Source organism: Pelodiscus sinensis, chromosome 5 (genome assembly GCF_052426305.1).
Source record: "Pelodiscus sinensis isolate ZL-2025 chromosome 5, ASM5242630v1, whole genome shotgun sequence".
In the NCBI taxonomy this organism is placed as follows: Eukaryota; Metazoa; Chordata; order Testudines; family Trionychidae; genus Pelodiscus; species Pelodiscus sinensis.
Genome location: NC_143056.1, coordinates 49062490 through 49079560, shown reverse-complemented (window position 1 = coordinate 49079560; position 17071 = coordinate 49062490). Strand labels below are relative to the sequence as shown.

Genomic DNA, 17071 nt, shown 5'->3' with positions numbered 1-17071 from the left:
TGTTCCTGTTAAACTGCGCAGCAGCACAGCTTCACTGGTGATTAATCAGTCCCACCCAGTCAGAGGCTCAGGGTTCTGTTCATGGAGCTGACTGATTGGGTGAGGCTGATTAATCACCTGCGAAGTTGTGCTGCTGTGCAGCTTAGAGGAAACACTGATACTGAGCATCTACCTCTCTCCTTGATGTTCCTGTTCCTATTCTAAAAATGTGTTGGGTACAGGTAACATTTCCTCTTGAGTTGAGAAAGGAAACTCTTCCTCTTTTATACAGTTTATGCTGCCAAGGAATATTTGATATAAACAGAAGACTCTGCCAAACTCATGAAGTGCGTGAATGTGTTTATGTGGTTGTTTGGGTGGAGGTGTATCACATCTGGGGCTGTAAAAGCAATATTCAAAAGGACTTGCAAAAGTCACTTATGTTATGGGGAATTTGTTTGCAGGTTGTTTCCCTACTAAAATTTACAGTATTTATTGGTGAAATAAGAATATAAACCTATGAGAACTCAGAAACTTTGGCCAAAATGTTTAAATCTGAGTGCCTAAAATAGACATCTAAATCCATAGTTAGGCACCTGACTAAAAGTGGTCTATTTCTTAGGCATTGAACTCATATCCACTTCTGTTGATATTAGTTTGAGTTGTTGATGCTCAGCATGTATGAAAATCAGATCACTTTTATTTAGGTTTCTAAATATAGATTTAGATGTTTTGTTTAGACAACCAAGTAGAGCATTGCGGCCATTGCTTTTACTTTTTTAAGTGTCAAATGTTAGGGGGAAGAGAAAAATCAAAGCTTGTGTAAAGAGTTTACTTTTGAAGAGCAAACATCAAGGGCTAAATCTTAATCCTAAAATGCTCAGGCTGCCTGCACAATTCCAGCTACTAACAGAGTAGTCACAGTGAGAGGCAACACACACATGGCATGTTACTCTTCCACCTTTGGGGTTTTGTCTCTCTGGATCTGCATCGTTCACCAATCTATCCATATTCCCAAAGGATCTGCAGAGGCTAGTGTCCTATATGGAGTCCCCTTTACTAGGCCTGCTTAATAATGAGCACTCTGGCTGTAGGCCAGAAAAGCACTTAAGCACTGAAGTCAGTGGGACTCTCCGTGAGCTTAAATTTAAGCATAAACTTACAGGCTTTATGGAATCAGGAAAAATATACTCAGAACTTGGTTGAATCAAGCCCCTACTCCTCAATCAGCTGCTATTTTTAGCTGTCAGGACTCCCCCATGAAAGTGGAGAGCTATGGGATTTGGCCCTGATTTATAAAGCAACATAATATAAAGCTATTTTCAATGATTTAATAATGCAACAATATTATATCTCAACTTTGATTTGTGTATGATTTCCATGACAAAAAAATTCTCATTAATCTAATCTTAAAACTGTTTTACTTTGGTGCCCTGAGTCTTGAGTCTCATTTTGGTAGTTTAATGGACACAGGACATCAGCTTTATCTTGTGAATTGATTTTTTTTTAATACTAAAACCCCGTTTCCTTCTTACATCTGGACTGAATAGCTTTTTCCTCGTGTTATTTTTGAACTGATAGGTTGTAGATCAGGTTCCACAGTTCACTTGCTTTATTTGACTTATTGTACTTATGATACAATATTTTCTGACACTCGGACCATTTGAAAGGTCAAGGCCAAATGAAGAAACAAGTGCATAGAGTGACTAGGGAGTTATCAAAAGCCTTACTTGGAACTTTCAGTATTAATATATCAATACATACAAAAAAGTCTTGGTAAAAAGAAAGTGATTAAAGTTCCTTTAGTTAAGCACGTCAGTTAAAAAATGTCAAATAATCCTAATTCTTATCCCTTGCACACAGGTATTATAATACAGCCTTTAATTGCACATCCATGTACTACTTTTTCTTCATTCATTTTACAGGATGGCTTGTACTGTAGGAATACACTATTTTTTTATTCTCCTTATTCAATATGTTGGTCCATATCTTATTTACTGCACACCATCTAACCTCTGCACTGACTACTGAATTATTAATTTCCTCACAGTCTGTTTGATGGTGTTCAACCCCACTGTATCCAAGTGTCTCACAACCATCAATTAATTTATTTTTCACAACTCCCTATGACACAGGAAATATTATTGTGGGGAAAGTGAGGCAAAGAGCGAATAAGAACAAAGTTGGCAAAAATGACTGCTGCTTTGTGATGCTTCAGTGACTGGGCTCCTGTCTTGAGACATGTTGGGTGTGTTTTCTTCATAGGTCTTGAGTATCCACTGCTCCCGTTGACTTCAGTTTCTGTTGTGAGTCTTTTGAAAATCAGGCCCCAGATGTCTCAAATTAGTCAGCCAGAAAATGAAGAACAATTAGTGACCAGTTGTGAAATTTTTAGATATAGGGCACTTGTCAAGCATCAGATAGGAAATCTGTGGCCAGGGATAGAATCCAGTTCTGCAGGGTGGCATCAGTTGCTTTAACTACTAAACCAGGGGCGGGCACTAATTTTTGAAGGGGAGCCACTGCCCAGATTTCGGAAGTGGCCATGAACTGACCCGGAAGGGGTGGGGCCCTGGGCAGAAGGGGTGGGGTTGAGAGCTATCCTACCAGGATTTTTGCTTCACCTGGGGTCCCTGCCCCCTGACTTCTGATCAATGGAAGCAGATGGGAGCGTGCTGGGGACTAGACTCTTCCCGGAGTTGTCTGGAGTGGAGGCTTAGAATTCACATAACAAAGCTGGCAGCTCCTGGCCCCACTAATTTGTTGCCTGGCAGCTGCCTGGCAGGCACAAGCCCTTTGAATAGAAGCAGTTGAAAGGGCTCACGCATCTCCGATCCTAACATATTTTCCTGGAGATAGCAAGTTCATGCTCCAAAATATGGTAGGCATTATAGGTCTTCAGAAAGCATTTGGAATTTTTTTAAATAACAGGAATTGTTAGGCAACTTGAATACAAATGTTTGTCAAAACCTACTCCCTGGATTTCTCTATTGTGGTAAATGGGTCTCTTGTTGCTTTTAGAACTATATTTACAACTAACTATTGTTTCAGAAATTGCTGAATTATTTTATTCAGTTATTTAACTGCTAGTCAGCAGGGAATTATCCCGTTATGCCATACAAAGAGACGATGACCATTTCAGGGGAAGTGACATGTTGCCACAACCTTAATATAGTCATAATTAGTTTCAAAATCAATATAAATGCTAGTGGTCCCTATTGCAAGGAAGAGCTGTGGATGCTTTACTGACCAAAAAAATCTATCTTCTTTGATCCAAATTAAATACAGATCAGGGCTGTAATCCATCCTCCATTAAAATTTATGGAAAGACTTCCATTGATTCCAGTGAAAGCTATCTCTGGATTCCAGTGATTTTGCATGGTTCCAAGAGTAAAATTGCTTTTGGCTTCTCAGTTCTTGTCATCTGATTCAGACCATATGGTCCCAATTCACCAATTTTTAAACCTGTCCTTAAATCTATTTCTGTTGATTAAACCACTTAGGCAAATGCTTATGGACCTTTGCACATTCCTAATGTTGAGCACATGTTAAAATGCTCACCCGAACAGCAGTAGATTACTGAAACAAACCCTATGTCAACACTTGCTCTGCTTCCAGGTAGAACTGGCACCAAGCAATTGATGTCATTGGGCTTTCTATATACAGTACTGGGAGACATTGATGATGTTGAGCTAGAGGGGAGCTTGTGCAGCCCTCTTAAGTGAGTCCCCACGTCCCCAGCAACCATGCTCCAGCCACCCAATGTATGTGGAGAGAGTTGTGGGACCAGCTTGTCTAGGGATTATCCCTTTGGTAAAGCAGATTGTTCTCAATAGTGAAAAACTGATGAGAAATTTACTAACTTGCTAGCATATTTTATTTCCCCAAGCTCTTACAGTCCCTGGCTTTAGTGCAAGGATTCACAAACTTTAGAAGTTGTACTATCATCGGTAATCTTAGTCATATAATTTGGAGATGTGTCCATTCATATTCTGAGGGATCTGTACAGTAAACAATACTATTATTAAACTCATATATCAGCCCCTCACAAAGCCTTACCTTCTAAACCTAAAAGTTAGATGTTCTAGTTAGACAAAATGGACATTTAGTGGGGGGGAGGCACTATATTTCAAACCCCAAAAAATTTATTCTACTTTTTAAAGAACGACAGGTTTTCAAATGTTTGTATAAACCAGGCTGGTTCACCCAACATGTTTTTCAGTTTTTTGATATATTTTTCTCTACTAGTGCCTGAGGACACTGACATCTTGACAATCAATGACAAACACACACGCGCACACACACACTCTCTAGGAAGAGCTGCTGAAAGAGTTTAAAAGTTTCTGTGTGGAATAAACCACAAAGTCCCAGTTGAAAGAGCCAGGAGTGAAAGCTGAGTTCCCAAATGAATAGGACTAAAAAAGATAACACCCCCAGGCATCTGTATGTCTCAGCATTTAAATTATATCCCTTGAAATGTCAGTTTGGACTTTGTGCCAAGAAATGGTTGAAGAGCTTTTTTCATGAATATACCCAATGGAAGACGAAGCTGTTGAAATGAAAGGTGTCTCTAATCATTTGGTATAAACATAGCATGTTTTTATTGTATTATGTAACCTTGAATTATCTTGGTCTTTTAATGAGAATTTTGAACTACTGCTGCTGCTGCTTTGTAATTTCATGGAATTATGTTGTCTTCATGTTAGTTCTTTGGGTGGGCACTGACAGGTTTCGCTATAAAAATAATTTTATTTTTAAAAAATGTATCTTGTTTATATAGATATTCCACTCAAATAAATAACAGTGACTTGGTGGTTATACTAGAGTAATGAAAAATCTTTCTGTAGATTTCTGTTTCTATCATTTGACACTTCTTCCAGTATTTTTTCATTCTTAAATTACAGGCTGTATTTTTCCTTTGTAGGATTAGTGATTACATGGATCTGACCCCTGTAGATATTGTAGGGAAAAGATGTTACCACTTCATTCATGCTGAAGATGTGGAAGGGATCAGACATAGTCACTTGGACTGTAAGTACCTCATTTTTGTCAGAATAATCTGGCATGATACCTGATTGCTGTTGAACTATTATATACATGGATCTTCATATTGCATTTGTGTTTTTATTTTAGTACAGTGAAGGATGGTTTTGAAATGACTTTTTCATGGAATATTTTCAAGTAATTTCCTTAAATATACAATATTCTCAGTGTACACGGGAATGTGAAATTACGTAGATTTACAGTGTGGTGGTCTCCAACAGCTGTCCAATTCCATATGCTGTCCATTATTTTACTTCAAAGAGGCATTGCTCTGATGAAATTAGAAAAAGACTCCTAATCATCAGAAAAGTAAAGTTCTAGGACAACCTTTTAATGGAATTAGTGGGGGGCAAAAAACCTAGCCTATTTCAAGACTGAGCTTGATAAGAAGATTTTGTAGGGGATGATATAAGGAGGTTGCCTGTAATAACATGGCCTATCCATGACTGGTATTAACAAATATCTCTACTAGCTAGAGATGAGACATGAGATGGGGAAGGCTCTAAGTTATTACATAGAATTTCTTCCTGGATGTCTGGCTAATTGGTCACCCATATGCTCAGGGTCCAACTGACTACCATATTTGGAATCCGAAGGGAATTTTCGTCCAGGTCAGATTGGGAGAGACCCCAGAGGGGACTTGCCTTCCTCTACTGGATGGGGAAAGGGTCCTTTGCTGGTTTGAACTAAAATAAATGGTGGATTCCCAACAATATGTGAGGACCTCAGTACCTCAGCCAGTTACTGGTCACAGTCAGAAGGCAGAATACTAGCAGAAACATTTGTCTGACCTGGCGTGGCTGTTCTTATGCATGATGTGTTCTTGTCAGCCCCCAGCACGGTGGAGCTCTAAGCTTGCTTAGGGCTTTAAGTGTAATAATAATAATGATTAATAATAGATACTGAACAATCTTATACCAGATTCCCCACCTGGCATTCCAGTGTAAATTTGCTGCCTTGGATAGTGAGATAAAGATGCAAATGATGTCAAATTGTTCAGCAAGCACGGGCAAGTAGCTCTTAGCTCTTAGCTCTTAAATTGGAAAGAATTTTGGATGAGGAATGAGTTAGAAAAGTAACAGAATCACAGACCCTAGTCATGGGAAACAATGCACTAAGCAAACCTGTAATCCCATCTCAAGAGGTAAGACTAGGTTTCAGAACCCTTGCAAAGACTAAAATGCCCATACCCTAACCAAAAAGATAACAACTTTTCGAGCAGTTGGAAAGGAATATTATAAATGTTCCAAGAAAAATTGCCAAATCTCATATAACAGAATCCAAATTCAAACTGAGAATGAAAAGAGAAAATCTACTTTTAATGGAGGAAATAGCCAGGATACAAGAACTCAAGATTTTCCAGACAATGGCCATGGACGAAAATGAGTGAGGCTCAGATTAAGATGAGCATGATTGAAGCATAGTTAGTAGAACCTCTGTACCTCAAAAGCAGAAGTGCAAGAGAAAAATCATGTGTTTTTGTTTGTAATAACAATGTAGAAAACATGATATTCTGACGAGTAATTTAATAAGCAAAAGTGATGAAGCTAGCAGACCCTATGATAAAAAAGAATCAAGGCTTGCAGGATTAAAACAAATCTGTACTTGAAAAAGAGCTTCAGAAATTACAGGACATTCTTAGTCAACTTAAAAAAGAGAATAATGTGACAAGGTGAGATTCTGCAGAGACATGGGGAGGGCAATTTCAGATCCTCTAATGGTAAACATAAATAAAGGAAAAGTATAATTACTGTTGTGTGAGTCCTACAAGTGCACTGATGATAAAAACAGAAAAGGCAGAATTAGAAAGACTGGTACATCCAGCCTGCTATTCCAGAGGAAAAAGTAAGCCTGGTTAAGAGAAAAAAAACCACAACCAAAAAACATTCAGGAAGATTGCTGATGGTGAGCTGACGTCATATTGGACCATTAGTAACTTTTGAAAAGATATTTTCGGAAAAAAAGAAGACAAAAGGTCTACAGACCGAGTTGAGATCAGCTGGACATGGTAGTCACCCTTATCCTTCAGGTCCTCGACTTCCTCTGGTGGTGGCTAAATGTGCAGATGGGTCTGAGCAGGGGTCCTCTCTCATCACCCCAACCAATCTTATGCTGGTGACCTCACCATTGGGCTGGGAGGCCCACCTTGGCAAACTCAGGATGTAAGGTCTCTGTCAGTGGTTCTCTTACATATTAGCATCTAGGAATTAGGAGCAGGACATCTTCAGGAAAGGTGTATTTCAATATGGACAGACAATACCACAGCAGTGTTTTATATAAACAGAGTGGTGCTCACTCCTCTCCCCGGTTCTGTGAAGCACTCAAGCTGTGAGTTCTTCATTCATCATGAAATACACCTGGAAGCCTCGTAACTGCCCGGTGTTCAGTATGAGTTGGCCCACAGGCTTAGCTACTCGTTTCAATGTCATCAGTTGTTTCTTCACCCAGACATTGCCAGCTTCATTTTCCTGAGGTTGGGGTCTCCCCAAATAGATCTTCTTGCAGTACACCAGATTAGAAAGTGTCAAGTCTTTTGTTCCTTCCTCAGTCTCAACTCAGGCTCTCTAGCAGATGCGTTCCTCGTTTTGTGAAAAACTGGCCTACTGTATGGATATTTTCCATTCCCACCCATCCACAAAGTCTTGCTCAAGATTAATTGGGACAAGGCATCAGTGATTCTGGTGGCGCCAGGTTGGCCCAGGCAGCTCTGGTACATCATGCTGCTGGGCCTGTTGGTAGACACACCACTGCCTGTGCCTCTGATCCTAGACATGTTCACTCAGGTCCATGGTTGCCTTCAGCACTACAACCTGAAATCTCTCTGTCTCATGGCCTGGATGCTCTGTGGTTGAAACCATCGGAGCTTGCGCACTTAGCAGTGATCAAGGAGATTTTTCAAGGCAGCAAAAAATCTTCCACTCGGCAATATATCTTGCTAAATGGAAGAGGTTTTCCATCTGGTCTCTTAAAAAAGGGTATCCAACTTCTCCCAGCCTCAGTTCCCGTGATTCTGGACTATCTTTTTCACTTAAAACAAGGTCTTGTCATAGCACCAGGAAAGATGCACTTGGCGGCAATTTCAGCTCTTCACCTAGGTTCAGGAGGCCATTCGTTGTTCACAGATCAGGAAGTGAGTCACTTCCTGAAGGGCCTGGAAAGAATGTACCATCACATGAGACAACCTATCCTGCAATGGGACCTTAACCTTGTGCTGTCTAAACTTATGGGTCCACCCTGTGAGCCTCTAGTGACCTGTTTTCTTCTCTGTATGTTTTGAAAAGTGACATTTATTCTGGCTATTTCTTATGCCACAAGGGTCTGGTATTAAAACCTTAATATCAGAACCACAGGGGTTGTACAGCAGGGGTTGGCAACCTTTGCAAACCAAAGAGCCAAACGACGTCAAAATTCAGAACAAGTAATCAACAAAGAGCCAGTATAAGAATACCCATTTGCATGACTGAAAATATACAACTTAATATTATTGATAATTGGCATGATGATTAATAATAGCATAAATGAAACATTCTAGTCACAGACTTTATTTAATGGGACTTCTGCTGCTGTTGAGGGTGCACTTTGTGGATGTGGGGGTTCATGAGTCAGGGTTGAGATGTATGAAGGGCTCAGAATGGGTGTTGGGGTGTGTGGGAGATGCAGGTGGGAGGGCAGGGCACTGAGGGTGGGAAATAGAGTATGTGGGGGGGTGCGGGTTGGGGCAGGATTACCCTACTTGGCCAGGGCTTGGCTGCTGTACCTGGGCAGGAGTGGCTGGATGAAGGGCTGGGCCAGGATCGCCACAGCCGGATCATGGCTTCCCCTCCTACCCATGCTGCAGCACCAACCCTTCCTGCAGCCTGATGAGACCACTGGATCTGCCCCAGGATCAAGGCCAGATAGAGGATATTGTGGCCAGATGGGGGCTTGGTCCCAATTGAGGTCTTGTTGGCCAGGTTTCATTCTAAATAAAGTAAAATATTATGTCCAACACAAAACGTTTCAACGTTGTCTTTATTTATGGCAGGGGTGGGGAACCATTTTTGGATTGGGGGCCACAGACCCACAGAAAATCAGTCGGGTACCACACAAGTTAAAAGCAAAAAAAAACCCAACCCGCACTGATATGACCCCCAACTGATCCAGCTTGCACCTTTGGTGCTCCAGCCTGATCATGGGGAGGGGGAAAGGGACAGATTCAAGGCCTGATTTACTCTTCTGGGGTTCCAGGGTTAGTGGATTTTGTGGGTTGTCCCCCTCCCCGTTCCCCCCCCCCCCCCAGGCTCTGGGATGGGGCCAAAAATGAAGGGTTCAGTGTGCAGAACAGGGCTGCCAGTGAGTGGGATGGGGGTGCAGGATCTGGGTGGGGTACAAGAGAGGGTGAGGGTGTGAGCTCTGGGTGAGAAGTAGGTTGCAGGAGCAGGCTGGGAGTAGGGTGTCTGGCCAGGAGGAAGGGGGAAGGGCAGAGCCTTGCCAGTAAGGAGGATGTAGAAGCAAGGAAACGTGCAGGAGTAGGCTGGGAGTAAGGTGTGTGGCCAAGAGGGAGGATGCAGGAGCAGGCTGAGGGTAGGGGCCAGGAGTGGGCTGTAGGTATGGGGTTTCAGTAGAAGGGGGTGAGTAAAATGGGGAGGGGGGCAGGGTCTGGGCTAGGGATGTTAAATATTGGTTAATTGAAAAGTTGAGTAACCTATGAATTCTGGTTGGTTAGTCGACTATTCTGTAGTCCCTGGAGGGCAGGGCCAGCAGCCAGTGCACTCCAGCCTCACTCCTGAGGAGCCCCCTGCCACTTCACACTGCTGCCTCTGTATCAGAGGTGCCAGGCAGGTGCTTGTTCATGAGGGGAGCCAGTCCTCTGCCTGTCGCCCTGTGCTTCTGCCTCTGATAAAGACCCTGTGTATAGTGGGGGTCTGAGCTCATGGACCCAGCATGAGCCAGAACTGAACTAGGCTGCCTGCCTGCCTGGCTCCTAATACACTTTAAATGCAGAGCTGCAGTTAGGGGTAGGTCCCGGCTGCATTGCAAAGCAGGAGTGAGCCAGGCTGCTGACCAGCCTGCTAAACAATTTGCTGGCAAGGAGAGGGGGGAAATGCATGTAGTCTATAGAATTAACCTATAAGCTTTTGCTTATTGATTAATCAGTTAATTGTCTACACTATTACATCCCTAGTCTGGGCATGAGGAAGTGGGAGGTACTTATTTGCTTTCATGCCCTGTGCTGCTTCCCCACACCATGTCCCAGGCACGGCCACCTGCTTCTCCCGTATTCTGGCCAATGGGAGCATTAGGGAAAGTCTCCAGGCAGAGTGTCCGTGTGCTGCCATTTCCCCAGTCGGGGAAGGGGGAGCGGCAGCATGCAGAGCTGCTTCTAGCTCCACTTCTTCCCTGCAAGCCAGGGTATGCCTATACTACCCCGCTAGTTCGAACTAGCGGGGTAATGTATGCATACCGCACTTGCTAATGAAGCCCGGGATTTGAATTTCCCGGGCTTCATTAGCATAAGCAGGGAGCCGCCATTTTTAAATCCCCGCTGCTTCGAACCCCGTGCAGCGCGGACATGGGGCTCGAACTAGGTAGTTCGGTCTAGGTGCCTATTCCGAACTACCGTTACTCCTCGTGAAACGAGGTGTACCGGTAGTTCGGAATAGGCACCCTAGTCCGAACTACCTAGTTCGAGCCCCGTGTAGCCGCGCTGCACGGGGTTCGAAGCAGCGGGGATTTAAAAATGGCGGCTCCCCGCTTGTGCTAATGAAGCCCGGGAAATTCAAATCCCGGGCTTCATTAGCAAGTGCGGTATGCATACATTACCCCGCTAGTTCGAACTAGCGGGGTAGTGTAGACATACCCCCAGATCTGGAGTGCCAGCATAGGTTCCATGCTATGGGGGAGTGAGAAACTGCAAAAGAGCCGTATTTGGCTCAGGAGCCATAGGTTGCTAATCCCTGTTATACAGTTTTCTTTAAGGACAAGGTGCACTTCCGGCCTCACCCTGCTCTTCTGCCTAAGGCAGTCTCATTTTTTCACACCAGCTAGGACATATTCCTACCTGTTTCTTACCCAGAATTGCATGCATCACAGGAGGAGCACTCACTTCACACTCTCAACATCAGGTGTGCTGTAGCTTTGCATTCTGAGCACACTAAACCTTTCAGGAAGTTGACCCAACTATTCATTTCTGTCGATAAAATAAAGGGCCTCCCAGTTACCTCGCAAAGGATCTCCTCATGGATAATAGCTTGTATTAGGGCTTGTTACCACCTTGTGACAATCCCAGCTCCTCCACTCTTTGCTCACTGTACCCGAGTGCAAGCTGTATACACGGTATTCCTTGCCCATGTTCCTTTCCAGGATATTTGCAGAGCGGAAACTTGTTCTTTGCTCCATGTATTTACATCTCACTGCGCCATTCATCAACATGCCAGAGATGATGCTACCTTTGGAAGAGCAGGACTTCAGTCTGCAATTCAATGATCTCCGACTCTTCCACCAGATAAGTGCTTGGGAGTCACCTACTTGAAATTGACATGAACAATCACTCGAAGAAGAAAAAATGGTTACCTACCTCTCATAACTGTCGTCCTTTGAGATATGTTGCTCATATCCATTTCAAGACCCACCCATTTCCCTTCTGTTGGAGTGTCTTCGGCAAGAAGAAACTGAGTGGGGGAGGGTCAGCAGGGGACTCTTTACACTACCATAATGGTGCCACTCCAGCGGCAGCGGGCTCCACAGCCGACCCACAGATACTGCCACAGGAAAAACCTTCTGACAACTGTGCATATGGGGCACACACATCTACTTACAATGGACATGAGCAAAGAACAACGGTTACAAAAGATAGGAAAACGTTGTTTTGTTCTCTTGAACTTTCTGGTGATGTTTATTTCACAGATTCCTCAGTGCTTTGTATAACAATTAAACTAATGAGTGAGAATGCATCTCAAAGTACATAGCTGTGTAGAAAAAAATCCCATTTGATTTTGTCACATGCTTTTTCTGTATCTATTGCAAAAATTGCCACTGGCTCACTAATTGATATTGCTTGTTGTATTGCATTTAACATTTTCTGCGTATTCTTTGCCGGCAATTCCTCTTCCGAACCTCCACCTGATCAGGGTGTATTAGCTGGAATAATGCAGCTGAGTCTCAAGCATTTTCACTAATAATTTTCAGACATAATTTTTAAGTGACACAGGCCTCTAGCTACCACATTCTACTGGCTGTATGCCGGCTTTCTGTAATAAGATTATAGAAGTATTATTCTGAATTCCAGGCAGTAGCCTTTCCTCATATGAGTGGTTAAGGGCACTCAACAACAAGGGAGTTAATGGATCACTGAACTTTTGATAAAACTCATAAGAATCCCTGGTGACCTCAGGTACTTCCTTTTTATAAATATCTATTAGTTTTTAGAACAGCTGCTTATGGTACAGAGCCCTAAATATATAACATAAGCAATAAGCCTACCCTCTTGAGGAAATGTGGAATCTTTCTAGATTTGCACTCAAAACCAATTGCATTGTTACCTATCTGTAACATACCACTCACATCCAATGTACATACCTATCACTATTATATATTTTAATAAAACACAATATTTATGTGCTTACTAGTTAAAAAGACCTCAGTGCAGCCCCAGATATTATTCCTGAGGCTTTCACATGTAAGTTTATCTCCATGCAAAAGTGTAGCTAAAAACATAAGAACGGCCGTACTGGGTCAGACCAAAGGTCCATCTAGCCCAGTAGCCTGTCTGCTGACAGTGGCCAGCACCAGGTGCCCAGAAAGGGTGGACTGAAGACAATGATCAAGTGATTTGTCTCCTGCCATTCTTCTCCAGCCTCTGACAAACAGAGGCCAGGTTCACCATTTCTGTCCCCTGGCTAATAGCCTTTAATGGACCTAACCTCCATGAAATTATCTAGCTTCTCTTTAAACTCTGATATAGTCCTAGCCTTCACAGCCTCCCCTGGAAAGGAGTCCCACAAAAGTTTGCTTTGTGCAAACTACTTTTGCATGTACAAATTGGAGAGCTAGGAATCTAACAAGTTAATTTACATGCACAACTCTCAAATTTATGTACACATAACAAGGAACAAATGAAATTATAAAGGTTGATGCAATTTTAGGGGCTGCTTTGAAAAACTGGGGAAGTATGGTAAAGGCAGGCTTATTGTAGATGAAGCACATACATACTTGCGGTTGTGGAGCTCAGAGATTGGGTTGTGTTATCTGTAAGAAATATTCTGTTCCTCACTGCAGGTATTAAAGACACTTTTAGACTTAAAACTTACAAGCCACTGTAAAGGTACAAGTGGAGTGAGCCTCAAATCCAGCTGACAGCTCTCAAAGGCTTGGTGTGCATTAAGAAGATGCAGCGGGGGAGAAGGGGTTAGATGGAATTTTCCACAGCCAGTTGTTGGGGCTGCCTTGTATCTGCTACTAAAGCCCCTGATGCTGCAGGTCCTAATTCCCCTCTTAGTCTCAGGAAAAGAAGAGAAGGGTCCTCATGCTTTAAAACAATGAGAACAGGGTGGAACAAAGGTAATTTGACACCCACTGCTCTAGTGTGTAAGGCTTTACCCTGTGAAGAAGATTTTCTTCCCTTGCCAGTCATCGAACTGATGCTGGCTACTGCCCTTTTCTGATTCAAGAAGTCTGTTTGTTGCTAAGAATGCATGGATGTCACATACTGCCGAGGCATATGTCCCCAATTAATTGAAAAAATTAATGATGTTCACTGAACAGTTACATCAGGTACTTTCTGGCTGAGAAACCAGACAGGATATAGAAAAGTCAAGACCTCTGGAGGAAGCCATGAATATACTCTTGGACAAATGTAGGACGATGTACTGGAATTTGAAAATGAATATATTGCTTGTAAGAACACTGTCACAAGCATTGTATATATTGGTATATAATAAGAGCTTTCTCATTTTGAAATCCTAATTGAAGTCTAAATTCAGAAACCTGACACTGACAAAAAAGATACTTGTCATCCACAGCTTTTGCTTGGCAAAAACATCATCCTATTTCTTCATGATTTGATTTACAGCTATAAGAAATACAATTCCTCAGGAACAGTGAGCAGAGGCAGTTCATTTCCCATAAAGCAAAGGTCTCTGATGAATACGTTTGGTAGCACTCTCTCTGATCTACTTTTATCTGGTTTCTAGTAGTTGGAATAGTTCAGATTTTCTGAAAATAAACCACTCCACATTTACCTTGTTCACCACTTACCTGTTTTTCAAAGGATCTTGCCTCGCAATATGCTTTAAAATCTATTATATATTCATGATTTCTTTGTGCTTGTTCAGTAGGAAATTCCTATTGGCATACAAAATATTGCTTAGTGATTTAGCCTACCAGTTGCAATTGAACTAACCCTTTTAACTCAGGCACATCAGTTATATTTTTTGGTTCTCTTAATAACCTCAAACACATGAAAAACAAATAGAGTGAGTTGATAATTCCTAACAGTAAAATACACTTCACATAGTTTGCCATCATGCTGAGGAAAAACTCCACAATGTCAAGTAGCACACGATTAGTAAAACTGTAGGAGGGGAAAAAAAGTATTTTGATCCTGAGAAATTTTGATCCTAATCAGATCGAAATTTCAATGCTCTTGTAGTGCTTAATATCTTCAATCACACAAAAAAATCAAACTGATTCCAATGTCAGGTTTTGCATTCTGTGACTGAAGTAAAATGCTAAAATATACCAATGAATCTCCTTTATGTACAAGTTTATTATTATCCCTAAGAAGTAGGAGTGATTCTAAATTAGTGTGATGGAATGTCTGATGTTTAGCTAAGCCTTAAATCAAGCCAGATTGGGCAGCCTGATGGCAGTATAGTACTGCAAGGATGGTGGACTGCCTAACTGTTTGCACAGTAACCTGCTTGTCCAAACCATAGGCTGACATGGGTATCTACTACAGAGAGTGAGGCGCATCCTTCAGGTCACTAATGGTGGTGTGATCGCAGTCAGAAGGAACAAGAGATAAGGGGAAGTGAAGAACGAATTAAGTGACTGGTGAAAGAGAGCATATAAAGAAAACAGATTTGTTTTGTATTGAAATAATTAAAGCTATATCTGGTATTAACACATAAACAATTTTTGTTTTGTAATCTTACTCCTTCATAATTACTTCTAAGCCAATATTACATAGCTCAAATCAGATATTTCTGTAATTATTTAAGGTTAGTGTCTGAATTCTGTCTGTCTCAGTAGGGAAACCATGGCCACAGTATCTGAGCACCATACGGACATTAATATACATATCCTACCAACAACCTTGTGAAATAGGAGAGTATTTTTCCCATTTTACAGATAAATAACAAAAGCACAAAGCTATTCCATTCAGTCATAGGAAAAGAGAGTGAGAATTACTCTATATCTCGTGGTTAGGGACCCACCTGGGAGGGCATTGCTCAAACTACATTTTAATTTTTGTATACAGGCAGTCCCCGAGATACGCGGATCCGACTTATGTCGGATCCGCAGTTACGAACGGGGTTTTTCTCGCCCCGGAGGACGGGAGCGGCGGGCCGCCCAGATGCGCCGCAGTCCCGCCACCCGCATCCTCCGGGGCGAGAAAAGCTGCTCCGTGTCTCCCTAGTCTGCTGGGGGGGGAGCCCCCCCCAGCAGACCAGGGAGACGCTGAGCAAAACCGCGGAGCACGCAGGCAGCGGGACAGCCCAGACGCGCCGCGGCTGTCCCGCTGCCGGCGTCCTCCGATGCTTTGCTCCCCGTCTCCCTGGTCTGTTGGTCTCCAGCAGACCAGTGAGACGGGGAGCAAAGCCACGGAGCACGCGGGCAGCGGGACAGCCGCGGTGCGTCTGGGCTGTCCCGCTGCCCCCGTGCTCCACGGCTTTGCTCTGCGTCTCACTGGTCTGCTGGTCTGCTGGAGACCAGAGACCAGGGAGACGGGGAGCAAAGCCTCGGAGGACGCCGGCAGCGGGACAGCCGCAGCGCGTCTGGGCTGTCCCGCTGCCCACGTGCTCCGCGGCTTTGCTCCGTGTCTCCCTGGTCTGCTGGAGACCAGCAGACCAGGGAGACGCGGAGCAAAGCCGCGGAGGACCCGGGTGGCGGGACCGCGGTGCGTCTCAGTCCACCGCCCGCATCTCCCTGGTCTGCTGGGGGACGGGGGGCGCAGCTAGTGCGTCCCCCCCCCCCCAGCAGACCAGGCTTTTCTCTGGATGTCTGTGGTAGAGCAGCTGGGGCGCTGCCGGTTAGTCCTGTAGCGCCACTCTGGGCGCTACTGGACCAATCCGGCAGCACCCCAGCTGCTCTGCCCCAGGCGTCCTGATTCAGCCGCTGCTGGTCAGTTTCAGCAGCGGCTGAATCAGGACGCCTGGAGCAGAGCAGCTGGGTTGGTCCAGTAGCGCCGAGGAGCGGCGCTACTGGACCAACCCAGTAGCACCCCAGCTGCTCTGCCCCAGGCGTCCCCAAGTCAGCCGCTGCTGAAACTGACCAGCACTGACTACAGGAAGCCCAAGGCAGAGTTGCTCTGCCCCGGGCTTCCTGGAATCAGCCGCTGATCAGTTTCAGCAGCAGCTGACTTGGGGATGCCTGAGGTTCTTAAGTTGAATCTGTATGTAAGAACTGGCATTCAGATTTAGCCTGTTGAAACTGATCAGCGGCTGATTCCAGGAAGCCCGGGGCAGAGCAACTCTGCCTGGGGCTTCCTGTAGTCAGCCGCTGGTCAGTTTCAGCGGCGGCTGAATCTGGATGCCAGTTCCGACTTACATACAGATTCAACTTAAGAACAAACCTACAGTCCCTATCTTGTACGTAACCCGGGGACTGCCTGTACAGTAAAACAGCTTCACCGTTTTTGGTAGCCTGGAGACCTTTTTAAAGCCCCCAGTCTCCCTTTAGTCCAGGATCCTGGGCTGCAGCTGCTAAAGTCCCTTTCTTAATCCAGCCCTGATCAGAGTATGCCTATTGGATTGGGCCCAGTGGGTTAACACCTGTCTTACCCTGCTTTGTGGATCATTCTAGGTCCTAAGCAGGAGTGCGATATCCAGATGCAGAGGCAGTTGTGCAC

General features: G+C 43.9%; 1 protein-coding gene across 5 annotated transcripts in view; it reads left to right on the top strand.

Annotated features, from left to right (window-relative positions):
* Nucleotides 1-17071, top strand: part of NPAS3 (neuronal PAS domain protein 3) — an 888615-nt gene that overhangs the window by 843152 nt on the left and 28392 nt on the right. For all 5 annotated transcript variants that reach the window (XM_006117663.5, XM_006117666.5, XM_006117664.5 and 2 more), the window contains one exon: nt 4904-5010. In XM_006117663.5, coding sequence (XP_006117725.2) covers nt 4904-5010 — 107 coding nt within the window. The remainder of the gene's footprint in view (nt 1-4903; nt 5011-17071) is intronic.